At 40.9% G+C, this 27,536-nt stretch overlaps 1 protein-coding gene across 1 annotated transcript in view; it reads right to left on the reverse strand.

Annotated features, from left to right (window-relative positions):
* The window catches only part of ZNF536 (zinc finger protein 536), a 259,457-nt gene extending 248,925 nt beyond the window's left edge, over positions 1 to 10,532 (reverse strand). The window contains 1 exon segment of the mRNA XM_032231130.1: positions 8,363 to 10,532. Coding sequence (XP_032087021.1) covers positions 8,363 to 10,532 — 2,170 coding nt within the window.
* Positions 10,533 to 27,536: the final 17,004 nt, after the last annotated feature.

The following is a 27,536-nucleotide window of genomic DNA, read 5'->3' on the forward strand; positions in this document are numbered from 1 at the left end:
TAACTAGAATTGTTCTTATAGCAGTTAGACTTATATACAGCTTCATAGGGCCCTCTCTAAGCGGTTTTACAGAGTCAGCATATTGCCCCCAACAGTCTGGGTGCTCCTTTCACCCACCTTGGAAAGATGGAAGGTTCAGTTAACCTTGAGCCGGTGAGATTTGAACCGCCGAACTGCATATAACAGTCAGCTGAAGTAGCCTGCAGTACTGCACTCTACCCACTGCGCCACCTCTGCTCTTATATGAACCTCCCATGAAGTATATATAGTAAATACAGTTAGCTGTATCCACAAAACTATCTATCATCTGCCTCTCTGGATGGCTCTATGGGTCTGCTTTTCTGTAAAGCAGTATTTGTCAACCTCATCAATTTTAAGATGTCTGTGGAATCCCAGAAGTTTGGCTGCAAAATTCTGAGAGTTGAACTCTTATTGTACAATGTGGTTGAGAAGCACTGCAACAGAAGCCAACACACATGCGTTATTAATGCAGATGCCCAACCATCATTGAAGACGATGAAAATGTTCAGATGAAGGTGGGTTGTTTCAGGTGGGATAGTTCTCCTTTTGCCATAATCTAAAGATGCTGAACTTGGAAAGCTGGCAGCCCAGGTTTGAGACCCGAGAGCTGTACGATGGGATGAGCTCCTGTTTTCTTACCTCAGCTCCTGTCAATCTAGCGGTTCCAAAGAATGCAAGTGCAAGTAGATAAATAGGTACCACTTTGGTGGGAAGGTAATGGCTTTCCGTGTGCTTCAACAAATGGCCACATGACCACAGAAATGTTTTCAGACACTTGCTCCCTCAACTGAGAAACAGAGATGTCCCTTAGATTCATACACAACCAGGCAGAGGAAACCTTTACCTTTATCCATCCAGGTTCACAAAGCAACCAAAAAATGCAATGTAGCTTCAACTTGTCCAAGATCAAACAAGATTCACTGAGGGGAAAAGCATCAGCTGAGAGAGAATCTGAGCTCAGAAACAAGACCTCCTCAAAAATACCTAGAAACACTGACATTCTCTTTCCTCCAAGTGTATTTTATTTTTATTTGTGTGTGTGCTTTTTAAGCTTCTTTGCCAACTTCCCACTCCTCCTTTTTCCAGCCCCCTGTTGCTGCGTGCCATCCCAAAGCTCCAGTATAAAGTTTGGCTTTTGCTGCATGAAGCAGCTGGGCAAAACTAGCCGAGAATGATAATGACCTCAGAAAGCTGCTGTTAGCTCGACTACAATAGGGTGCTCAGTCTTGTGGAAAATTGTGTTCATCAGCTAACTCTGCTCAGTTACTAATTGACATTGCCAAATATTTTAAGAACAATTGGAATGCACAAGCAAAAAAAGAAAAAGGAAAGAAAAAATGAAGATCTTAATCCTCAGCTTTAAATTTTCTGCCTGTTTTTTTTGTCCACGTAGAACTTTTGATGGAGAAAGAAAGAAAGAAAGAAAGAAAGAAAGACAGAAAGACAGAAAGAAAGACAGAAAGAAAAAGAAAGACAGAAAGAAAGAAAGAAAGAAAGAAAGAAAGAAAGAAAGAAAGAAAAGGATAGAAGGAAGGAAGGAGAGAGAGAAGGAGGTAGGGAAGAAAGGAAGGAAAGAAAGATAGACAGAAAGAAAGACAGAAAGCCATCCAGACAGAAAGAAAGATAGAAAGACAGAAAGAAAGAAAGACAGACAGACAGAAAGAAAGAAAGACAGACAGAAAGAAAGAAAGAAAGACAGAAAGAAAGACAGACAGAAAGAAAGACAGAAAGAAAGAAAGACAGAAATACATAAAGAAGGAAAAGGATAGAAGAAAGGAAGGAAGGAAGGAAGGAAGGAAGGAAGGAAGGAAGGAAGGAAGATAGATAGATAGAGAAACGGAAAGAAATTGGCAACATAACATTTTCTGTCCAGCATCTTTGAAACACTGTCCAATACAAAAGCTTTTTTTTATATCCTCTGTCAATGGCATAAATATAGGCTGAATCGCATTGTTGGAGGAAGAGTTCGCTGCCATAGGAAAGAATTGGGCGGAGGGAGAGAAACACTTGAAAGGATCCAAACCAGCTGATCAAACATTTTGTGCCAAAGTCAACACAAAGTACTATGGGCAAGAATAAATTATTATAGATCATGTTATTTTACTTTCCTTCTCTCCCCCCCCCCCTTTCTTTTTATTCTCTCTTTTTTAAAAAAAAAAAAACCACCATCTTTGTAGTTTCCATTGATCATGCAACTTAGCCTACTTTATTTAATGAACTGGAGGGTCAGTGCATTCAATTACCCCTTTCATACTATCAAGACTTCAATTATCTCCACACCAAAATTATAGGCAAATGCGGAAGGTATAGCGACTCGACTAGTTAACAACGAACAGTATCATTTCTTACAACATTAAGTTTTAATTATTCTGTTTGCCAATTCCTGAGCAAAAAAATAGCCTTCGCAAAGAATCCCAGAGAAACAGCCCTCTACTTGGGGTATGTGGTTCTCGGTCTGCTGAGAGTTTCTGGCACAGATTTCAGAAACTAACACAACACAGTAGCTGCCCTTTCCTGCACATGAGCGCGAAGGCAGACCCCGTTTCTCCCCCTTTGCCCCAAGCATCCAGTATGCGTGGCTTTCAAAGTTCATAAAACTAACTTGTTCTGATTGAGAAATGGATGGTGCAAATAATCAAGAGATTATCTCTTTAAGACTGATCTGTGTTAAGCTAAGGCGTTCCCAGTTTATGTCCTGGAAACCTGGATAATCTGGAGAAATTGGACATAAATTGTTTCAACTCCTACCCTCAAAACGACACACTAGAGCACTGCACACCAAGACAACTAGACACAACAGTTTCCCCTCGAACGCCATCACTCTGCTAAACAAATAATTCCTTCACCACTGTCAAACCATTCACTAAGGCTGCATTACTATTACTATTAATCTTCTCATCGTTCCTATGACCCATCTCCTCCCGCTTATGACTGCAGGACTGTAACTTTGTTGCTCGTATCCTTACGATTTATATTGATATTGATTGTTTCCTGATTGCTTATTTGTACCCGATGACTATCATTAAGTGCTATGATTCTTGACAAATGTATCTTGTCTTTTTATGTACACTGAGAGCATAAGCACCAAAGACAAATTCTCTTGTGTGTCCAATCACAGTTGGCCAATAAAGAATTCTAAATTTACCTCAAGTAGCCCCTTTCAAAACTTGTCTAGCTTCAACAGGCAACGAGTCCAACGCCGATTTGTTGAAATCAATAGGATTTACTCCTCAGTAATGAGGTTACAGTGAGGTGCCATCAACAAGTGGCTCATATTTTGTGTGCGCTTCCCTCTGCCTCGTGAGCAAAGAGCAACAGCTAGTGCCAATTTTTTTTACAAGCCACAACAACAACAACAAGCAAAGGCTGCAAGAGAAGGAAATGATATCTGACCAATTTTGTCCATTTTTCCTCCGAGAAAATATGACCTCTTCATTTGTTGAAAGGTCCGGGTTTTAGCAGTGGCTCTTCAGCTTAGTTCGTGGCAATTTAGAGAGTCAAAGAACAAACACATTTTCTGGTCCACTGGAGCCGTTTTCACATGTTCACTGATTCAAACATTCTTTTACTCACATAACAAACAGCTGCATACCACATTAGCGCAGCCAGTGACAGTCACACATCTCTGCAATAACTGTTTGATTGCAAACTTGACCCTTTCTTCTTCTCAGCCTGAACTAGCCTTTTTTTTTTTCAAAAAAAATAAAAAAGCCAGCCACTCTGCTTCCCAATCCTGCCTTGTGAAGAATTACATCAGATAACAAAGCCTTTTCTGCCACTCATTGTAAGCTTTCTTCTAGAGACCTGTTCTAAGAGGCACCGTGTATAAAAGGTTTTATTTTTAATATGATGAATTCAGAAACCGCTGTCATGTTAAGAGCACCGATTTACCAAAAAAAAAAAAAAAAAAAGAATCCCTTGGTTAAGATCTGAAAAAGAATAGTTTCTCAGGCCCTCTGATCTGTTTTGCAACAACAACCCTACCCAAAAATAAAAAGGAATCAAATGATGCAAATTAAGTTCTGAAACCTGTTGTGGGCTTAAACATTGGTTAAGCAGTATTTTTGTAGTAATGTTTGAATGTGTGTCTCAATGGCTATTTCTCTTTAACGGTGAGAATAAAAGCATCTTTTGTATTTCTGCTGATTTATCTTCCACGGGTAGCAATTGTCTTGCAACAATTTAAAACTGTTTCTTGAGAATTTTGTAGCAAAACAGGAAATATTAGGCAAGACAGTCAGGTTAAATTTAAAAGCAAGCCATTGAGTGCAGAAAAAAAATGTTGAAACTTTGGTATTTGTTTTGTTTGTTTGTTTTATTAACATTTATAGGCCGCCCTTTTCCCTAAGGGGGCTCAGGGCGGCTTACATTTCATAGGAAGGGGAGTGTGAGACAGGACACAAAAGAAATGTGAATAAAGAAAAAATAATCAGTAAAACACAACATTCATTCAACATTCGGGCGGGGCGAGATTAGGATCTTATCCCCAGGCCTGACGGGATAGCCAGATCTTGAGGGCTTTGCGGAAGGTCTGGATGGTGGTGAGGGTGCGAATCTCCACGGGGAGATCGTTCCAAAGCGTCGGAGCTGCAACCGAGAAGGCTCTCCTCCGCATAGTCGCCAGTCGGCACTGACTGGCGGATGGAATTCGAAGGAGGCCTACTCTATGCGATCTGATGGGACGAAGGGAGGTATTCTCTCCATCTATGACATGGCTTGCCGTACAGATGCTACATTTCTATTCGGCGGCTACAAGGAAAACAATTAGAAATTATTCCTCCAATTGACACAAGTGGAAACTAAATTTAGTACGTAAGTTTGCAAATATGGGATAAATGTTGCTAAACTTTCTGGTCTTCCATCTTTATCAATGGCAAATCTGATAAATTGACTAAGGTCCAAAAATGCAGGTTTTTTAAAAAAAAATAGAGGGAACTTAAAAGGCAAAATATTCTCTAAATTCCCCATGGTAAAAGAAGATTAAAGGTGCATGAATTGTTTTCATGTATAGTCAGGATCTTTGCACCATAGAATTCCTAATCATTGGAATGGACCACAGGCTCAGAAAGCTGTGGACTTGGCCAGTTTTGAAAAAGGCAAAACCAGTTCAGAGATGAGAGGTTCAATCAGGAAAATTCCTACCCTTCTCTCTGCATCTAGAGACGGTGTTTGGCATGTGTAGCAAGCAATTTCATAGATGGACAGACCATTAATTTGGCCAGGAGACTGCTGTGGTGCAGGTATCTATGGTTTTACCCAGCGGTGGACAACATCTAAAGGCAGCTGCTGTAGCACCTCTCACCACTGGCAAAGAATGATGGAAATTGGAGATTGGAAACATCTGTCAAGCACAGCTGCCCATCCCTGAGCTATTGTAGTGGCATGAGAGAATGACCTTGGGAGGCAGGAGAAAGAACCCAACGTAGACACCGCTCTGATAAATTACATTTGAGTCCAAAGGAGGGAAGGTTGGAGAAACCTTACAATGGAGGCAGTGTTAGTAGTCTTAGTTGGTGCTTCTTATCTGGACTATCTCAAAGACCTGATAGTTATGGGATGGGGGGAGGAGGAGAGCAATGTGTTTGATTGATGCTCAAAACCCGATATTGTTCTGGCCCAGATTAAACCAGAAAGGAACAGAAGAAGCCAAACGAGATTGGATGACAATTTGTCTGGAACTGTATGGGGTCTCCTGCCTGAGCAGGGGTTTGGACTAGAATACCTGTAAGGCCTCTTCCAACTTTGTAATTCTGTTAAACCCTGGACTGAAACTCCCACAGTTCCCCATTCAGAATGGGAGTTGCAGTTCGCACATCTTAAAGTTGCTCAGGTGGAGAAACACTGTGCTAACAAGTATCTTGATCAAAAGTGCAAAGAAGAGCAACTAAGATGATTAAAGGCCTGGAGACTAAAACATAGGAAGAACGGTTTCGGGATTTGGGTTTGGCTAGTCTAGAGAAAAGAAGGACTAGGGGGGACAGGATAGCAGTATCCCAGTATTTGAGAAGCTGCCACAAAGAAGAGGGAGCCAACTTATTTTCCAAAGTTTTGGTCACCACATTACAAAAAAGATGTTGAGACTTTGGAAAAAGTGCAAAGAAGAGCAACTAAGATGATTACAGGCCTGGAGATTAAAATGTACGAAGAACGGTGCAGAATTTGGGTTTGTCTAGTCTAGAAAAAAGAAGGACTACAGGGGGACATGATAGCAGTATTCCAGTATCTGAGAGGCTGCCACAAAGAAGAGTGGGTCAATTTCCAAAGCACCAAAAGGCAAGACAAGAAACAATGGATGGAAATTAATCAAGGAAGGAAGCAACCTGGAATTAAGGAGAAACTCCCTAACAGTGAGGACAATTAACCAGTGGAACAGCTTGCCTTCAGAAGTTGTGGGTGTTTCATTACTGGAGGTTTTTAAGAAGAGACTGTACAGTTGCTTGTCTGAAATGGTATAGGATCTCCTGCTTGAGCAGGGGGCTGGACTGGAAGACCTCCAAGGTCCCTTCCAACTCAATTCTGATGATTGATTGATTGATTGATATGAGCCTTGGTGGCGCAGTGGTTAGAGTGCAGTACTGCCGCCTGTTTCTGGTGACTGCTGACTACCTAAAATTTGGCAGTTCGAATCTCACCAGACTCAAAGTTGACTCAGCCTTCCATCCTTCCGAGGTCAATAAAATGAGGGCCCAGATTGTCGGGGGCAAGATGCTGACTCTGTAAACCACTTAGACAGGGCTGTAAATCACTGTATTTGCACTGTAAATCACGGTAAAGCTGTATATAAGTCTAAGTGCTATTGCTATTGATTGATTGAATCTCTATTCTGATATTGAATATTCTGATTCTAATTCTTTGGGCAACTTCTGGGACACCAATGCTCCAGAAGGGACAGCAAGATCATGCTTCTGCACCCACTCGACTCATATGTTCAAAACATTGGCAAACACTCCTTGGATGGCACGGCAATCTTTTCCTACTGGAATTTGAATCCCCTTAAAGCAATCCAAGCTACTAGATGGTATAAAAACCAGTCCTCTCCTCCCTGCATAGGATTTCTGCATGTCTTTGATGACAAATATATTGTACAGGAGGTCAGAATTCTAAGAGCTGTCGGAGGGTTTCCTGGGTATTTAAACAACAGTGTTAATCACTATAGGAATTTGTGGAATGCAGAAGACAGATTTATAGGTCTTAAGAAGTGTATATGGGGAGTGGGGGGGTTGGCTTACACATTTATTATAAGCCACCTCCCCAAACTCTTTTATATAAATCTGGTCTCAGAAATGGAGGATACTGGAGCATGACAAGAGTGGCAAAAATAAACTGGCACCTACTTAATAACTGTAACAGTGGATTGCCTTCAATGCTAAAATATTTATTGAAAGCCAGGGAGGGGGTTGAGCACCAAAAAAAAAGAACAGCCTGCTATCAGATCTTTAACAGTGGGCAATGTAATGCCTAAAGGCCTCTCGAACTGTCTTTCATTTTCTAGACTTAATGGCTGATTGCAGAAATCAATGTTGCCATTAGTAACAGAGTATTTGTTATGGCATGATTTCCTCCGTTGTTAGGTCTGCAGAATGATTACAATATTAGTGAGGTGCTTTTGTTATAAAAAGGGCTGGAGATATAACTTTCAATTTACTATCCATTAGTTCAAGAGTCTAGAAATGAGAGATGAGGCCAGAAATCTTACCTTTCTTTTTTTTAAAAAAAATATATATATTTGCCAATAAGGCTCAATGTTGTTGAAGGCTTAAATGAAATATTACTTTGCTTTGCTCTTTTGTGCACAGCAGGTTCAATGGGATATTTTTAAAACATGATTTTATAAGGTTTAAAATGATTGGGGAAGACAAAAATCATCAATGGGAAATTGATTCCTTTCTAATGAATCCTTCCCATGATTCTCAATCTCTGTTAAATCAGAACTTGGGGCTCCCAGCCTTAAGTGTACCCCACGTTTGACCATATAAATAAACTTTATCTCATGGTAAAAGGATTTATCAAACAGAAACGGCTGGTGAGGCTAGAGGATGAGAAATTACTCTGTACAGCCAGATAGATTTGCTTTGGTCCAAATTAGTACAGTAAGATGAAAGCAATATAATATAGAAAGTCCTCAGCTTATGGCCATAAATGAATCCAGAATTACAGTCATTGTAGGTTGCTCTGGTCATTAAGTGGGTCACTGCAATGCCACATGTGATTTTATAAGCTTTTTGCAGCAGTTGGTAAGCGAATCACTATGGTCGCTAAGCGAACATGGCGGTTACTGTCTGCAACGGGTGCAATTTGGGAGCCCTTCAAAGAGGAGGCACAATACGGAAAGCGGACGTACCTGAGGAAGAAGGTGAAGATGGATGGGGACTGTCTTCCTGAGCACTTCCTGTCTGCGAGAGGCCTCCGCCCATCCCGCTTTCCTCAGTGATGTTGGAGGAGCCGGGCGTGGTTGATCGGCTGACGGACTGGGATTCCTGATCGCTTCCAGACCCACGGCGCTCATCGATGCTCCCCTGGAGGATCTCCTCTTCCGCCTTCCTGTCCCTCTTGTGGACTCTGGAATGAACCACCACTTGGTGGTAGGTTCTGAAGACTCTCCCGCAGTCGGGACACTCGGTGGGCTTCTCCTTGGTACCGCCGTGACTCTGCATGTTGTAGTCGAGCCCCGGATTCATACCGTGAGGCAGGAAATCCCTGCTCCCTTCCAAAGGGTCCAGTTTGTTTGACAAGTCTCTCTGATTGCCCATTTTAGTGCTGTGAACCAAATCAGCAGGCATTTTCTGCTTGGAACCATCTGCTCCTACTAACACGTACTCCCGCTTCTCCTTATCAAACAGAACTCCGGCGTTTGCCAAGGGGTCTTCGTGGCTCCGCTGAATCTGGTGCTCTTTCGTCAAGAAGCCATGTTCCACGGCCATTCCCCTCGCCATGAGCTGCCAAGCTTGGTAGCTGTTCACAGGGTCCATCTCAGCAGCTTTGGCGGCAGCCTGCAGCCTCTCTATGCAGCTCGATTTGAGTGGAGGCACAAGGTTAAGACAACCCAATAAGGAATGCTTGTCCCCTTCAGCAAGACTGTGTCCGAGGCTAGCAATAGGAGACAGGAGCTTGCCCAGGACTTCGCGTTCTTTCATGGGCAAATCCCCTTTACTGTAAGCTGGGTTCTGCTCGCCGAGGCCAGCTTTGTCTGGGGGCAGGAAACCACTCTGCAGACAGGACAAGTATCTGGAGTACAGGTTGGCGTGAGCTTCCTGGGACATGCTCCCCACAGGCATGGGGACCTCTGCATCACTGGGGGGTTTGTTCTTCACCGACAACTTATTCAGGTGGACTTTCATGTGGTTCTTGAGGAACCACGGCTCCTTGAAGCGCCTCCCGCAGATTTGGCAACAGTGCTCAAAGGAGTCCTTGTGCTTCCTCATGTGGCCCTTCAGGAACCAGGCTTGGCTGAAGACCTGGCCGCACACTTCGCACCGGAACTCATTGGCCGCTTGCTCCCCGTTTCCATTGGAACCCTGGCCCTGAGCGGACTCGGCGGTGATGTGAGCTTTCTCCACGTGGCTGATCAGCTCCTCCTCCTGGGATGCCGCGAAGTCGCACAAAGTACACTTGTAAGGCTTGTGGAGGATGCGGATGTGGCGGTCCAGCTCCTCCCGTTTCTTGAACTTCCCTTTGCAAAAAGTACATCTAAAGCCAGCAGCCGTGGCAACCACTTCTTCCTGGAGGCTGGCAGGTTTCGGAGAGGGAACCGGGTTAGACATATCAGGGGTGTTGTGGTTTGTGGACATGGGTATGTTGCAATTAGCCAGAGGGACAGGCTGAGTGTGAGGGTGGACTTTGACATCAGGCCTGGGTTGCAGAAGGCTGCTTTTCATCTGCTTGTCCCTCAGGATGGCCCGTTCTTCCAACTCGTGCAAGAGCCGGTTCTCTTCTCGGACCCGCCCACGGCCTTTGCCCAGGTTTCCAAGCTTGTGGGTACGCAGGTGTATCTTCAAGTTTCCCTTCTGAGCTGCTCTGTGGTCACAATAGGGGCACTTAAATGGTTTCTCCCCAGTATGGGTGCGCATGTGTAGTGACAGGATGCTGTTAAAACGAAAGCGCTTCCCGCACAGGGGACATGGGTATTTCCTGTTCTTCCTAGCGTCGTCCTCTATGTCACTCATCTGAGACATGATGCCTAGGTTCTGTCCATTTAAGAACTGCTGTAGATCTACCCTCCCGTTTAAACTGGTATCAACTTCTCGGTTGAGTTGATTGGCCAAGAGGGCCATCTGACTGCTAATAGGCTGGTTGGCTAAGGAGATGTGGCTCTTGTCTTCTAGAAGTGCCACCGCCTTTTCCTCAGGGCTCTGTCTGGTCTGAAGCTCAGGAAAGGCATGGGTGAGCTGGGAAGTGATCTGGTGCAACTTCTGACTCATTGAATACCGGCCATTGAGCAAGGAGCTGTTGAGGTGGGCCTCGGATTCTGGTCCTGCTGAAGAAACACCAAGGCACAAACTAGCTTCCTCCATTCCTGGAAAAAAAAAGAAGGGGAAATTTAGATTTTCAAGTAGAGCATTTTCATCAGCAGATCTACGAAAGCACAAAAACTACATGCAACGTTCCTGTAGTCAATACTCAATAAATGTATATTAAATGTCAAGTGCATGGTGTGCCATTGTGATTGTTTTGTCTTAATTATACGAGGCCTTCATCACCCTGCAAACTTTTTTTTGATTGCTTCGATTAATTAGGCTTTTTAAATGAGCACGTTGCCCTTCATAGAGTTATACCCAAACCAAGTTATAACTATTAGCCAGCACGGATTTGTTAAAAAAAAAAAGATCATGCCAAACCAATCTTATTTCATTCTTTGACAAAGTAACTAAATTAATAGACCAGCGAAATACTATAGACATAATATATTTAGATTTCAGCAAGGCATTTGACAAAGTAGACCACAACCTACTTCTTCTTCTTCTACTACTACTTCTGGTAAACTTGAAAAGTGTGAGATAGATAGCATCACCACCAGATGGATTTGTAACTGATTGACAAAGTGTACTCAATGTGTAACTCTTAATGATACTCCTGTCAGGCCTGCATTTATATTTCTTTTAGAATTTTGGCCTTCCACACTTTCTCTTATTTCATTATGCTGTTTCTTTAAGTATAGTCAATGGGAGGGGGGATTAGAAGGAATAGGATTTTGGAATGTATTGTTTTTCATTCTTTGCTAGAAGTCAAGGTCATCCTTTGTTCTCCGCACCAGTACACCTGACCAGAAGAAGCTGGGCATGGACGCCAGTGTGGAAGAAGGAGATTGGACCATGTGATGGACTGTGGGTGTGGGGACAAGATCATGAACTTTTAACTGGGTGGGATTCTGATGTAACTTCCAGAGTTGGGATCCCCACAGCTATGTGCCAACATGCCTGCTTTATTAAATTGGAACCTTAAGCATAGTTTTGCCTTCGATTCTGATTTGATTCTACATGGTATTTGGAATGCTGACAGCTACATCTACATTGAGGCAAGTAAGCAGGGGAGTACCACAAGGTTCCGTCTTAGGCCAAACACTTTTCAATATCTTCATAAATGACTAAGGTGAAGGAATAGAAAGGGAACTCGTCCAATTTGCAGATGAGAGGAGTCGAGTTCAAGATCCACAAAGATCTTGACAGACTTGAACAATGGGCCCTATCCAACAAACTGAAATTCTATGTGGAGAAAAGCAAGATTTTACACCTGGGCAGGAAAACCAAAGGTACAAGTACAGATTAGGTGAAACTTGGCTCAAATGCAGTAACTGTGAGAGGGACTTTGGAGTCCTAGTGGACGATCACTTAAATATGAGTCAGCAGGGCGCAGCCACCGCCAAAAAAGCTAATACAATGCTTGGTTGTATAAACAGAGGCATGGCATCAAAAATACGTGAAGTATTAATACTACTTTATAAAGCCTTAATAAGGCCACACCTAGAATACAGCATCCAGTTTTGGTCACCACATTACCAAAAAGATGTTGAGACTTTGGAAAAAGTGCAAAGAAGAGCAACTAAGATGATTACAGGCCTGGAGACTAAAATGTATGAAGAACGGTGCAGGATTTGGGTTTGGCTAGTCCAGGGGTAGTCAACCTTTTTATACCTACCGCCCACTTTTGTATCTCTGGTAGTATTAAAATTTTCTAACCGCCCACCAGTTCCACTGTAATGGTGATTTATAAAGTAGGGAAGTTACTTTACTTTATAAAATTTATAAAGCAGAGTTACAGTAAACCCCTACCGCCCACCATGAAAGCTGGAACGCCCAGGAGTGGGCGATAGGGACCAGGTTGACTACCACTGGGCTAGTCAAGAGAAAAAAAGGAGGGGGAGGACATGACAGCAGGATTCCAGTATCTGAGAGGCTGCCACAAGGAAGAAGGGGTCTATTTCCAAAGCACCAAAGGGCAGGGCAAGAAACAATGGATAGAAATTAACCAAGGAGAGAAGCAACCTGGAATTAAGGAGAAACTCCCTAACAGTGAGGACAATTAACCAGTGGAACAGCTTGCCTCCAGAAGTTTTGGGTGCTTCATCACTGGAGGTTTTGAAGAAGAGACTGGACAGTCTCTTGTCTGAAATGGTATAGGGTATAGGCTAGAGTAGAAGACCTCTGAGGTCCCTTCCAGCTCTGTTCTGATTGATTGATTGATTGATTGATTGATTACATATCTAGTCACATTAAGCTTTCAACATCCCCAGGCCCCTACTAGGGATGCCGCACCTGTTTACATTTGCTGATCCATACAAACGAGATGGGCGAAGCCTATTGCTCGCTGCTCCTTTTAAAGAAACAAAAATAGAAATCCATTTATAAAACTTTCAGTCCCATTAAGCATATTCAATAAATTCTACATTCTCCAATGAGAAATATGGTTTTATGATTTGATTGGTGTTATGGGGGGGATGGGTGTAGAGATGGCATGATATTTACTGGTACACAATAAAACAAGATAATGTTTGGGGAAAAAATAAAGTAAAGGACAAGCTTTCGAACAATAAAAAGGATTTTGCTTTAGTCAACAAAAAGTGCGGTAATATCTCATTAAGCTGATTAGTATGCGACTTAGAAACAGTACTAGGTGCTGTAACACATGATTATAATCATAAAAATCCTTCAGTGTTTGCAAGTAAGCATTAACGAGGTATATTAAATTTTAAGGAGACTGCGACTAGCAGCTTCGCAAGCCTCTGAGATTAAGATTTAACCCTTCTGTTCCAAAGCAATTGTTCCTCCGTCATTTAAACAGGGCATCCATCTAAAGAGACCATCAATTATCTTCTTTACTTGTCGAGTGAATTCATTCAATATTTAGGCAAAACCTGCTTGGGTTTTAGCTCCATTGCTACATTCCTTTTGCGACTGGGCAAAAGGAAGAGACGAAAGGACCCTGATTATTTTAAAAGAGCTCTCTTCGAAGACTCGATAAAAGCCAATTAAAAGCCAGAGAAGGTGTCACAGAAAGCTTCAACAAGTTTAAGAATTTTTAATAACTTTCTCAATATACCGTAATGAGTATAAATGGTACCTACAAAGTTGGCACTGCAGAAAATTAGAACTCCAAGCTGTTTGTTAAACAGCAGCACGCAGTCCCGGTCAGCATAATTGTCCCTAGTAATAATCATCCTTCCTTCCTATATATTCTGAGAAGGCAAAAGGCATTCACAAAAACTCAGTTGCTAGTGTTGCTTCTAATATGCTCTCAGAAAAGGATGGGAAGCGATCAAGTGAAACATATGGAGGGTTGACCCTTCAGTCCTTCACACTATAAAAATGCCAACATTCCTCCAGGATGAATAGAGCACTTAATCCTTTGCAAATGGTTCAGGTATTCAACCCGTTCATAGAGACTGACGAACAGATTCCATTTTAGTACAGAACAGAAGTTATGAACCAAAGGTTCATAACCTTTGCCCTAAGTGTCAGTAATCAAGAATCAAGATCACGAGAAGATGGAATCAAGATCATGTAAAGCATTAGTACCGTTTTTATAAAGTAAGACCACACTTGGAATACTGCATCCAGTTTTGGTCACCACTATATATATAGAAAGGTTGAGATTCCGGAAAGAGTGCAGAGAAGAGCAACAAAGATGATTAGGGGGCTGGAAGCTAAAATATATGAAGAATGGTTGCAGGAACTGTGCATGGCTAATCTAGTGAAGAGAAGGAATAGGGACCACTTTGGTGGGAAAGTAACATCGCTCCATGTGCCTCCAGTGTTTAACCATGCCGGCCACATGACCATGGAGACATCTTTGGACAACATTGGCTCTTTGGCTTTGAATTTGTTCAGTATTTGATGGATAAAGTCGCCCGGATTCGGACAGAGCTGGACTCCAATTGCACAATACCAGCCGAGGTACCGGGGGAGGGTCTTGAGCATGCTTTATGGATTGAATTTCAACGGGCTTCTCCTGATGAAGTGGACAAGGCCATGGGAGCGGTGAGTGCCTCCACTTGTATACTGGACACGTGTCCCTCCTGGCTGGTCTCAACCAGCAGGGAGGTGACACGTGGCTGGATCCAGACGATTGTGAACATCTCTCTCCAGGAGGGAATCTTCCCACCCCTCCTAAAGGATGCAGTGGTGAGACCCCTCCTGAAGAAACCGAGAGATGAGCACTGCCCCCTAGAGATGAGCACTGCCCCCTAGAGTCGGGAACAACTAGCCTGCAAGTATGGGGGAACCTTTACTTTTACTGTGTCTTAAGCAGCAGTCTCCGATCAATGAACAATGCAACTTCAAATAATTTTTTTTGAAGCTGGTTAGCTTAAATTAATCATAATTAATCTGTCCAACAGAGGAAACTGATCAACTAATAGTAGAGGCAAAATTTTCTAAATTCCTTGCCCAGGCACAGGAAGGGTGGGTGATCGATCCTATCCTAAAGCTCTCTTTGTCTCATTTGTGTTATAATAAACCATGCAATTTAAATTTAGACTTCAACTCCCTTTTTTTCCAGCCACTGTAGATTTTTTAGGAATGTCATCTCAGACAGCTTGGGAAAATGGGTTTATTGTGACATCCAAATATAAGCAATTATGCTTGAAAATAATTCCATTAAAATACTGTTAAAATATACTACTTGTGAATCCATTCCATTTTATTAGAAATCTGCTAAAACTGACCAATGTTGTTTTTACAGAATTTATTTTTTAAGTGGGGACTAAGATATATATAGATAGATATTTAAAATCCCCATTGCCAGGGAGGAATGGGGGGGGGGGGAATCTCCCACCGTAGAAAATGTCTGCTTGTTTAGAATCCAGCAGCTCTAATGCCTCATTACAAGCTATTGTTAAGATTTGGGGAAGAAAGGTTTATAAAAGGTCTGTAATTTAAACATTCTTAAAATAATTAAATTTCAGGCTACTCTATTTCCAAGTAAATTTACTGGACTTTCTTCTCAAGAAAAGGTTTTTAAAAAATGCAGGCTGGATGTGTAAAAGATTTGAGCTATAAAACTGGCTACATGTAAAATATCAGTGCCATAGACTTTATCGTTTATTCTGTTACATTTCCCAATATTTCATAGGCAGAAGCAGTATGAAAGAGCCTCTGAACCTTTGAATCCCATTTCAAATCACAGAAGACTCTCGTCTGAAGGTTTTACATATATATTTTTGGTCAATCTGAAACCAGTTGATTACAGAAATTTGGGTGAGAAAGAATTATTTGCCCTGGAATGGGTTATTCATGTACCATCTGAAATATATATCTCAAGAAATGAAATAGTAGCCTGAATTTAGACTTCCCTACATGCATTCTCCAAAGCACCTGAGAGTAGGACAAGAAGCAATGGGTGGAAACTAATCAAGGAGAGAAGCAACTTAGAACTAAGGAGAAATTACCTGACAGAATGATTAATCAGTGGAACAACTTGCCTCCAGAAGTTGTGAATGCTCTAACACTGGACATTTTAAAGAAAAGATTGGACAGCCATTTGTCCAAAATGGTATGTGGTTTCCTGCCTGAATAGGGGGTTGGACTAGAAGACCTTCAACATCCCTTCCAACTCTGTTATTCTGTTATTTCTATTAAGAAATACAGGGCATCAGATTTCTGAACCTATTCAGGGTCATTAAGCAGCTGTAAACATTATTACAAAAATAAACCAGAGATTTCATGCTTACATTTTAGCCCAGAGCTGGGTGTGCTGAGCTAGTGTTTTGTTTTTTATTTTTAAGGGGGAAAAACCTCTAACCATCAACGCTGGCGACATTTAGACATCCAAACATAATATATCAGAAATATTATCACACTGGGCAGGATGCTGGGTGGTTTATCTGCCTGATTATTAGTAAATAAAATGTGTGGCAGTATGGCTGCCTTGTTTTTCATTAATACATGTATAGATAATGCAAGAAATGTATGGCATAGTGGAAAGAGTTAAAATTTGGCAGATTTAGAATTTTAAAAAAGGGTCTGTTTATCTTTAATGGCTTATTCCAGCCAATAGCTAGTGCCCAGCTGATTTGATATATTTTTATATGTTCATTTCAAAAGCTACCTTTCTCTGAAATTCTTAAACCAATCCTTATTTGAACCTCAGATGAAAAGTTAAAGTTGGGTGTTGCTGCATAAGTTTTATCTTCCAGCATTGCTACAAGTATGAATAAATAGCAAACAGGTCATATTCTTTAATAATGATGGTAATATTAATTAATGATTAGGATAATGACAGAGATGGATATAACTAAATCAGAAAGATACGTAAAGCCATTGTTATAATGTAGCATCTGGGCCAAGGGATTTCAAGATGTAAGAGTGGAATCAAGTTATTGAGACCAACATTAAACTTTCCAAAAAGTTACCTGAGCTAATCAACAATTAGCTAACGGCTGACAAAACTCAGCATTATAAAGTTATCCCTTAATTTTGTGTAACAAAATGGTTCATTTCCATGGTATCTCACATACAAATTTACCATATTCTCCAGCACTGCATATTGTAGGTGATAGTCAGCCATCTATACAGTAGGGTGTCAAGTAATCATACTTGAAAATTAAAAGAAAAACATTTGAAAAGCTGACAACATGCTTAGCTATTCAGCATCTCATAAGAATATCTCAATTATCAACAACATGCCACTGCATACATAGTTGAAAGCAAGTAATAGATAAGTGCCAGAAAAGTTTAGGCCATCAGAAGAAAAAACATTACTTTTGAACAGCAAACTCATCTTAAGGTGGTTGTTATTTTTTAAAACCCCTTGATCAGTGAAAAATGCTAATCACAGTTGTGATTGCAATAGCATCACCAAAATCTAACTTAGGAGTGATTTGAAGCAATCATTGAATTAAAGTTGGAATTAGCACACAATCAGTGTTCAAACAATAATATGATTGTCTTTTACTTTTTCTGTAATAGCTTTATTAAGTTTATCAAAAGATAAAATAGAAAGGAAGTGAAAGTAGTAGAAAAGTGGGGGAGGAAAAAGGGAAGAAAAAGAAGTGTAAGGGAAAGGGGGGGGAGTAATGAAAAATGTTGACTTCCAACTCTTTTTGCAGTTTAATAAGAAAGTAACATTCATCTCAACTTTTACATACTAACACATACAGCCATTTCTATAACCACAAACTTATCTAATCAGCAAAACTCAAGGTTAACTTCTGAGTAACTCAGAATGTTGAAGTCCACCATCTATTCCTAGGAAAACCATTTGCTTTAATTGAAAATAGTTGATTTTGTGGAATGATGTGTCTCTCATACAGTTAATCCCACTCATTAAACAATGTGATATTGGTGAATCCTAGAGCTGTGCCTTCTCTGTGGTGGCACCTAGCCTATGGACAGAATCCTTCCTTCTGTCCTATGGACAGAATCCTTCCACAAATTAGGATGGTTCCACCTTGGTAATCTTTCTTAAGACATTGAAGACATTCTAACACTGAAGATGTTCCCTAGTTGGGTAAAGAAACATCTGCAAGAAAACCACCAAACTCAGAGAGCACCAAGGCCCCCACTGTTCAACCCTGATCTACAAGCATTATCTTCTACTGTTGCGTATAATGTAAAATTCACAAATGCAACAAAGATCAGAGACTGGTTGGATAGTGAAACCTATGAGATTTTGTCTGCATTGTTACCTCTCAGGAACATCAGTTCTGATATAAACCATCAAATAGGTACACAAACATTCCTAAACTGCAAGCATACAGTCAGATCAGGTGAGTTGGATTGTTGCCAGTTTGCCAGTTCAACAAAATAACATTTTGGCTCTTTCATCTCCTCGGGGTCTTAGTTCCCTTGCTCCTACTACTGCTTAGGTCAAACGCTTGTACCTGGTGTTGAGAATTTTGGCATTTGTCCCATAACAAAAAGAGCGGAACTTGCAAAGTCCATAAATTCCCTTTGACCTCAACTGTTGAAACATCTGTTGGGTTGAGTCACAAGCTGCTTGTTGGCCAAGTTTGACAGCAACAATGCCTGTTGTGGATTATCTCTCTCGGTAGTAGGTGTCGGTGGAATAAATAGCTGTGTTTCAAAGGACAAAGCAATGTTTTTATAAACAAATCTGAAGGTGATACTCTACAACATGCTGAGGAAAGAAACCGACGGTAAAAAGAAAGGTGGCATATCTAATTTGAGATCCTTATAGGTATGTGATAATGATGCAGGCTAAATCTTAATAAAACATATGTTCTAAAGAAGTATATTTACTGTACATTGCATTTATAATTAGATAAAAAAATGTTGTTTTTTTGAAGAACACTGCATATTTCAAAATAGAACTGAATGTTCAACAGTGGTTCTAGGACATTAGCAATTTCAGATGGGTATGTTGACTCCAGTCAACTGTCTGGATGAGTCCCTGCAGTTTCCTAGGCAGATTTTTTGGCCTTTCCTTCTTCCTACAGCTGAGAGGGAATGATTAGCCCAAGGTCACTTGTTCCTAAGACAAGACTAGAACTAACAATCTCCGAGTGTCTAGCCTGATGCATAACTACTATAGCAATAGCAATAGCACTAGACTTATATACAGTTTCACAGTGCTTTACAGCTCTCTCTAAGCAGTTTTAAAGAGTCAGCATATTGCCCACAGTGAGTCCTCATTTTACTGACCTTGGATGGATGGAAGGCTGAGTCAACCTTGAACCAGTGAGATTTGAACTGTTGAACTGCATGCAGCCGGCAGGCAGCAGAAATAGCCTGCAGTACTGCACTCTAACCACTACGCCACTGCGGCTCATCAAACTAACTCCCCCAGACTTAGCATCTGTCCAGGGCATTTTTGATGTAATATTCCAATTACTGTAGTGTTTTCTTTTAAAGAAGATGAGCAGAGGGCAGGTGTCGGTGGTGAGATTTATGTAAGATTCCCACCATTAGTTTACACCCGTTATTCCTCCTGAACCCTCCCACCATTCAGTTTTCGTTATATTGGGGCAACTTATCCTGAACCTCTTAAACCAATTTGTTACCCTTGGCAGCAGAGAGCCTGTTTAACCCATTGCAAAGGTTGAAGTAAGATTTCATTGTAATGTGACAATTCTGCTTTGACCAGATCCTTCTGCCCCATTGTTCCATTCTCGTGTATCTCCTTACACGTTCCTTAAGTTCTACATGTAGCATGTGACTTTGAAAAGACTGTGCATCCATGTCTTCCAAGAAAAGGACAAGGAATAGTATTGTGATGATCTTTTCCATACAATAGGACTGAGAGCAAATAAGTGAGATAAGCATGGACACAAAGATTAAAGCTTCTCTTCCCAGGGCCATCACCACTAATTCAAGTTGCAATTCTCTGCCGTGGCTTTATTTTTTATCAATTTAAGCCAGGAGGTCTGCTCGTGGATCTCCCACTTCACAACTGTTTTATTTGCCAGAAGATAAGCTGGCAAATGCAGAATGGCACATCTGTTTTGACCCTAAATGTGGGAGGGACATGTCTCTCTCTTTTCATTAGGAAGAAAGGATTCTCAGGAGGCCTTCAGTTTCAGCATGAGATCAAAGGACAAGCAGCTTTCCTTACCTCCAAAATCATTCTTCATTTGTACCTTCCTTGCAGATGCTCTGTAGTTGTGTATAAATATCCTTTTCAGAAATGAATTGGTTCAGAATTCTGAGGTTCAAACAGAAACCCCACTGAGGAAACAGAAGCTTTCAAAAGCAGAAATGGAAAAGGGATGTTTTTTCCAAGGGAGAAGGAGGGAAAAGAATATAGGCACAAACAGCTATTAAGAATGTGTCTATCTGTCCATCCATCCATCCATCCATCCATCCATCCATCCATCCATCCATCTTCTAAGGAAAAAAAAAACACCTTAGGCATCTATTTCCTTCCTGCAAATTTCACCTAAGGGAGAAAGCTCATTGACAAGTCTGTACTATAGGTTTGCAAATAAAATAATAACTATATATACAACATGAAGGACTTGGGATAGGGAGATGTTCTTATTGGGTATTCAAGATACCTTTGCAAGATGAAAACTGTTTCATGTATAGCTGCCTTTTGCAATTGACTGATGGGGATTCTGTCAATGCCGATGATGGTGAAGTGGTGCTCCAGATGTTTTGGGATTGTACCCAAGGCACCTATCCCTATTGTACTGCCTTTGCTTTCTTTTGTCACAGTCGTTCTGCATGCAAGTATTTCTCTTCTATTCAGCTGTACTTCTATTCAGGCACTGCCTTATCCTTTATTCAGTCTTTTTGTCTTTCTTATTCATCGTTGTTAAATCTGGGCTGTTATGTGACAGGTTCTATTAAACATCTGTCTACATAGGTTCTTGAGAAAGATTTCACAAGTAGACAAAAATGCCAAATCCAGTCTAAATATCTGGCTAACTGTGCAACCAACTACAGTATAATTATAATAATTACATGCACCAATCTCTCCTGTTTCAAAATAGTGATGGCCCAAGCAAACTTTCTCCAATACTGTTAAACTACCACAGTAGTTATCAGTTAAGTATATTCAGGAAAACAAAACTTCAATTCTAAGACATTATCCTGTTAAGCTTTCATATGGCAAAAAAAGTGATGTAGCCTTGCTAGCAAAATATTTACACTGTCCAGGGATGAACTACTTCCTATGCTGTGAAACTACACCCTATTTCTAAAACTCTGAGTCTGTACTCAAATTACTTTTTAGGACAATGATGGAGACAGTAAATCAAAAGACCCGTTCTGTAGGACCATCGAAACGAAGACAAACATTCTTGCCTATTTGTCCAAAGTTATAACATGGTTATTAAAAAAGAACAGGGAGAAAGGACAACTGGTGTGTATTTGTCATTCTAAAAACTTATAGTGGACTATAGAAGGAATAGATCAGACATCCAGCCCTTGCTTATCAAGGGAGACCAAGTGGAGCAAGTGGCCAGTTTTAAGTTTCTGGGTGTTATCCTAAAAGAGGACCTGACCTGGGGCAACTCACATTGCAGCCCTGGTCAAAAGGGCTCAGCAGAGATGATACGACCTGAGACTTCTCAGGAAACAACAACTGAAGGAAAAACTGCTGGTGACCTTCTACCACTGCACCATAGAGAATATTTTAACTTACTGTATCTATGTATGGTTTGCCAATTGCACTGTGGCAGATAGGACAGCACTTCAGAGGGTTAATGCCATTGCCCAGAGGATCATTGGTTGCTCTCTCCCCACTTTGGAAGAGCTTTAGAGCTCCCACCACCTTAAGAAAGTTCAAAACCTTCTTAAAGATCCATCTCATCCTGGGCACCCTTTTTTTTTAACTATTACCATCTGGCAGCCAGTACAGGACAATAAAAACCAGGACAAATAAGCTGAAAATCAGCTTCTATCCTATATTGAATACTACGGTATAGCGCAATATTAATGCAATATCGGGTTTTCAATTTCAATTGCATAGCATGTGAAGGATGTGTGTTTGTATTTTTATTTTTTATAGTTACCATATTTTTCAGAGTATGAGATGCACCGGAGTATAAGACGCACCAAGATTTTGAAGAAGCAAATTAAAAGAAAAAGGGTTTGCACTCTGCAGACCTCTCAAAAACGGCCCGTCTTTCGCAAAAGTGGGTCCATTATTTTCCAAACAAGGGCATGAATAGCCTTTAGGAGGCTTGTAGAGTGCTCCTTGGGGGGGGGGGGGGGCAAAATTGAACAAAAAACAGACTGTTTTTGTTCATTTTTGCCCTACTGCCCTCCCCAGCCCCCAGGAGCACTCTGGAAGCCTCTTAAAGGCTAGGCAGGGCCATTTTGGTGAAGGGGGAAGGGTTTTGGGAGGCAAAAAATGCTGTATTCAGTGTATAAGACACACTCAGATGTTCAGACTCTTTTTTGAGGGAAAAAGGTTCGTCTTATACTCCAAAAAATACGGTATAATGTAAACCAAAGACAGCATTTCATTTCACTGTACAATGAAAATAAAGTAAACTAAACTAAACTGTTCTAAAGCAAGACATGAACTGTTAGGAGGCTTAACATCTAATTTATATTTTTGTTGTTACAAAAAAAGGCTTAGCAAACAATCTTTCAGAGGAATATTTATCAAGACGAAACTTATCTCGCTTGGCGAGTTGCCAGATAACTAATTTGCAAATGCAGAGCAAGGCAAAACTTGGCACAGAGTCTCTTATAGTCACAAACAGAACTTTCCACTTTTGAAATGACCCAAGGAAAGAATTGTTTCTTGCAAAAGCCCCCTCCCCGTTCGCTCCTCTTTTGTTTCCTATGGGAGGGGCCAATCCCCTCCAAGGTGTGGCTTTACTCCCAAGTCAACCCTGTTTTCTTAGTTGTTCTTGTCTTCTGGCAGCTCTGCGCATGCGTACACTGGGAACAGGCTCCAGCTGTTCCTCTGCCTCACTGCTGTCTAGCTGCCTCTCGGCCTCTGACCCAGAGCTTTCCTCAGCCGCCAAGACTGGCCCATGTTCCTCCCCAACCTCCTCACTGTCTGACTCTGCTGCCAACTCTGCTGGTTGCCAGTGGGCCACAACACTATCAAAGGCCAGTTCAACATACAGAGATAGGCTGTAGTGAGAAGAAGCTAGGGCAAATGAGGTCAGAACCCAGAAGAAAAACCTTACAAGTGTTTGTAAGATCTTTTACTTGTACTGTTTGTCTGTTTATGACTAAGTCAGAAAATGTTTACAATATCTTTTTTATATATTGTTTGCATGCATAGTCCATGCTTTGTATGCCAAAGCCCCAATACCAAGCCAACCAATCTGCAAAAGGGATAGGAGAAGAATGCCAAAGAGACTTTCTCAACAAACATAGATAATCTTGAAGTAGTGAGCAACTGTTCTGAATTGACCTTAAGACAACATCCTTGATTCCCACAGATATATTTTTCTTCTTCTTTCCGTAAAAAAAGAGAAATTGCCTAACCAACTTGAGGAATAGTGAAAAGGGCCTAGGTGGTTCTTAAGAATCCTGGTCCAAAGATGTGATATGAATATGAGTCCTTCAGTTACTCAAAATGATCCCCATATTTGAGTAACTGAAGGATTCATATTGATATCACACTCACACCAACATTGGCAGGGCAAGCTGTTAATATATAAAAAGAGAACAAATCCCACTCCTTTCTAGCACTGATGGTGTTATCTAATTTGGTAATGAGATGTCTGCAAGAAAACAACCAAGCTCCGAGAGTACTAAGAATCCTCCTCCTGCTCCTCCTGCTCCTGCTCCTCCTCCTCCTCCTCCTCCTCCTCCTCTTCCCCACAAACCCTATTCCATTCTAGTACTGATGATGTTACCTGGTTTAGTAATGAAACATCTGCAAGAAAACAGCCAAGATTAGAGAGTACCAAAGACCCCACATTTCAACCTGAAATGCAAATATTCTCTTCTATCAATATTCTCTTCCATCCAGCAGTTCAATGGGGAATGGACTTTATGGGTCAAGGCAGGAAATATCATCCAGATTCTGCAGGAACTTCAACTGCCTTTGGTAACATTGTTATGGGTAGGATTTCTTATACCATTGGTTAATTCACTATCAAAACCATGTCTGATCCCTCTAGATGTGTTTGGACTAAAACTCCCAGTGCCAGGCAGCATGGTTTTCTGCATTCCTAACATACAGAGCAGTACATAACCCCCATTTCCCCCCCATAGAACGACTCCAAGAAAAATAGATATGCTAATAAGTGGGAAGGAACAGGATGCTGCTTGCATTGCTTAGATCACAAGAGTTTACTATTCAAATACGGTGGCACTTTTCATCCAGGGTTAGGTACAAAGGAATGAACAAAAGTGCAAGCACAAAAGCCAGCCCCATTATCTACGAATCCTTCCTCCATTTGCTTTGTGCAGTCATGTTGAAAACAGTTTCATTGCCTCCAAGACTGTTAAACACATATGGAAGTGCACCGAGCTATATTATCTTAAGCTATGTTGAAATGAATCTGTTCTGTGGAAGCCATCCATAGTTGCTATAGAACTCAAGATATTTTGACGGAGGGCTGAAAAAGTGCATTCAAGAAACATTTGGCGTGTCTCTGTTTCTTGTTCTGCCGTGCCAAATCATCGAAGAATTTTACAAGTCAGTGCTATCGGTGGCAGCTTCCCTTCCAGCTTTCTGCTAGGGAGAGCATAAAACATACATTCTTCCACAACTTCAGCCCTTTGGCTTTTATTAATTTTTTTTTTTCAAAGAATATGTCAGGCTCTCAAAGGGCCTCGTTGTACCCACACATTTTCGCAAAATGATGCAAAGGGACAAGTATCTAAAAATATTGGGCAACTTAAAATTACAGCGTAGAACAATCAGACCTATTCATTTATAACCCCACCCCACCCCCAATTATGAAACGCCTGTATTGTCTGTCCCTCACCCAAGTACAAATTCTTTAACTGCGGTCACAGAAGCTATTCTTATAACACCAGTGGGCTTCGCATGTTATCCTTAAGTGGATTTATTTTTGGTACATTTTTAAAGGAAAAATGCTTTTATTAAACCTGTATTCCTGTGATTATGGTTATTACTATTACTATAACAATATTTCCTCGTACTACATAGTATAAATATTCTCTAATACTATTATATTTCCTCTTCGCTATGATTACACTATGCTCTATAGCAGGGGCGTCAAATTTGTGGCCTGTGGGTTTTTAGCAAACTTTCCAACTTTCACAGCCATCCATTGCAACTGGGAAAACCAGGGATCTCGTCTATATGCACTTTTGTTGGCAGGGTGATGTCTCTGCTTTTTAGTAGGCTGACTAGATTTGCCATAGCTTTCCTCCCCAGAAGCAACACTTATGATTGTCAAGGCATCCCTGCAATCCCATGTTTAAAATTTGGATGCTTGGCAACCAGCATGTATTTACAATGTTTGCCATGTCCCAAGTTCACATGATTGCCACTTGCAAGTTTTCCCAGGGTGAACCTTCCAACAAGCAAAGTCGCCTCATTCACTTAGCCTTGCCAAAAGAAAAATAGTTGTAAAATTAGATGCAACTCACATAATGACCACCTCACTTAGCGACACAAGTTCCAGTACCAGCAATGGTCGTAAATTGAGGACCAGCTGTACACGGAACAGCAAACAGAAGACTAAAGGACATGGTGCTCTGTCAACAATGCGCGCATACCTCTCAGTGGATATGCAGAATTGCATATAATTCTCACATGTAAAATGTATAGTGCAGATACTAATTTCAGTTAATGTCTTCCCGACCCTCCTTGTCTACAAAACCATAGTTTTTTTAAAGGCTTCTATAAATTTTTTCAAGAGTTGCAGAACCCATAGCTCTTCAAATGTAATTGGACCATGCTTCCCTGCCCTCTTCCCCCTATCAGTCAGAGTAGCTGAGGCTGTTATACATTAGACTAGAACTAGAGGTGATATTCAGCCAGTTCTCCCCGGTTTGGGTGAACTGGTAGCAGCGGCTACAGAAGGCTCCACCCACCAGCCCCGATGTAATGTGCGAGTACTGCACATGCGCAAATGAGGCACACTTCCATTTGCGAATTTTAGGGTAGGGAAGTAAATCCCACCTCTGATTAGAACGGATGATATCGCAATGTAAACTGCAGGAACACATCAAGGTTGATGCTTTACCTAAGCTGTGGGAGCTTAATCCAAACTGTTTCCAAAGACAGAAAGAGAAAGAAAAATAGAGAGAACAAATAGAGGGAAAGAAAGGGAAAAGAGAGGGAAAGAGAGAAAGAGGAAAAGAGGAAAAGAAGAAAAGAGGGAAAGGAAAAGAGAGAAGTTGCACAAAATCAGGAAAACAAAAATCCGCATTCCTAAAATTGCTGTTTTGCAACATCATTTAATGAGTTTAATAATAAAGGAAGCCATTGTATTATTAGATTTTTGGATTTCCTGGTCTGACAAAGAAAAAACAATAACAGTCTGCTGCAAATATTAAAGGATTTGGATTATTCCCCGAAACCCCAGATACACACAGATACTTTCCCCAAATGATCAGAGAAAAGTACCGTGTATCAAGGGTGTGCCTTCCCATCTCTTGAAAGGGTAAAATGAAATAGTTATCCAGACATTCTAAGCCTGCCATAGAAGAATTATGCTGTTACAGATTTCAAAAGGTTAGCTTCAATGAACCTGACATGAATCTAACCCAAAATAACCCATTCAAGAGAAAAGTAAGAAATAATTGCTGTTTTCTCTCTTTTTTTTTTCCTCAGCTATATTGCTATAATGATTTTGCATAACAGATTGAACAAAGTGCTGTTGTGACAGGTGGTAGAATTCAGCTAGTAAGCACAGAGACAGGGTTCAATTTAGTTTGTGAATCCTTTAATTGTTGTGCAGCTAATTAAAGAAGGTTCTTTACACTCGCAAGTGTTTACCGTTGCTAGTATGCATACATGAAAAATTAAATTGTGCCTTCAAGGGCTGAGAACTATAGAAAAATCATAGCTGATGCTGCAACATGCTTACCAGCTCAAAATAGCTGCTTTTTTCACAATTGGAATTTGTAAAACTTTTTGCTAAGCAAATATAGAGCTAATTAGAAGTGTTCGTTGGACCAATTAACATTTAAATAAATAAGCCATATTGCACATTTCACAGTCTTTATTTAATGATGCTTCTTCGCTCTTTGGAAAGATTCATTTAAGTACAAATAAGTTGTCATAAAGAACTGAAGGACAAAAATAGCAGCACAATGTTTCTAAGGGTGTTTGTTCCTTCTCTTCCACCTTTAACATCATCTATACCTGTTGATGGGAAAACACCAATATAGTTTTTTTCCCGCCTCTTTCATCTCCTCAAACTGCCTTCTATCTTCCTTAGAACGAAAACAGAGAAGAAGGAAGAGGAGGGGGACCATATTTGATTATTTTAAAGTGCTGTGATAGCATTGTTTGTTCACTTGCAGTTTTCTTCTGTTATTTTTTTTTCTTTTTAATCCTACTTTTATCTCGGAAGGCAACCGGTGGACGTAAAGGGAGCTTCTGAAAAGGGGGATGATGGGGGGGAAACGCTAAAGGCTGCCATGTTGAACATGTGTGAAAGAAAATAGCTAATTTGAAGTTCAACTGTGAACACTCCTGCAACTGATAAACAGCTTGATCCTCAC

Source organism: Thamnophis elegans, chromosome 14 (genome assembly GCF_009769535.1).
Source record: "Thamnophis elegans isolate rThaEle1 chromosome 14, rThaEle1.pri, whole genome shotgun sequence".
NCBI lineage: Eukaryota > Metazoa > Chordata > Lepidosauria > Squamata > Colubridae > Thamnophis > Thamnophis elegans.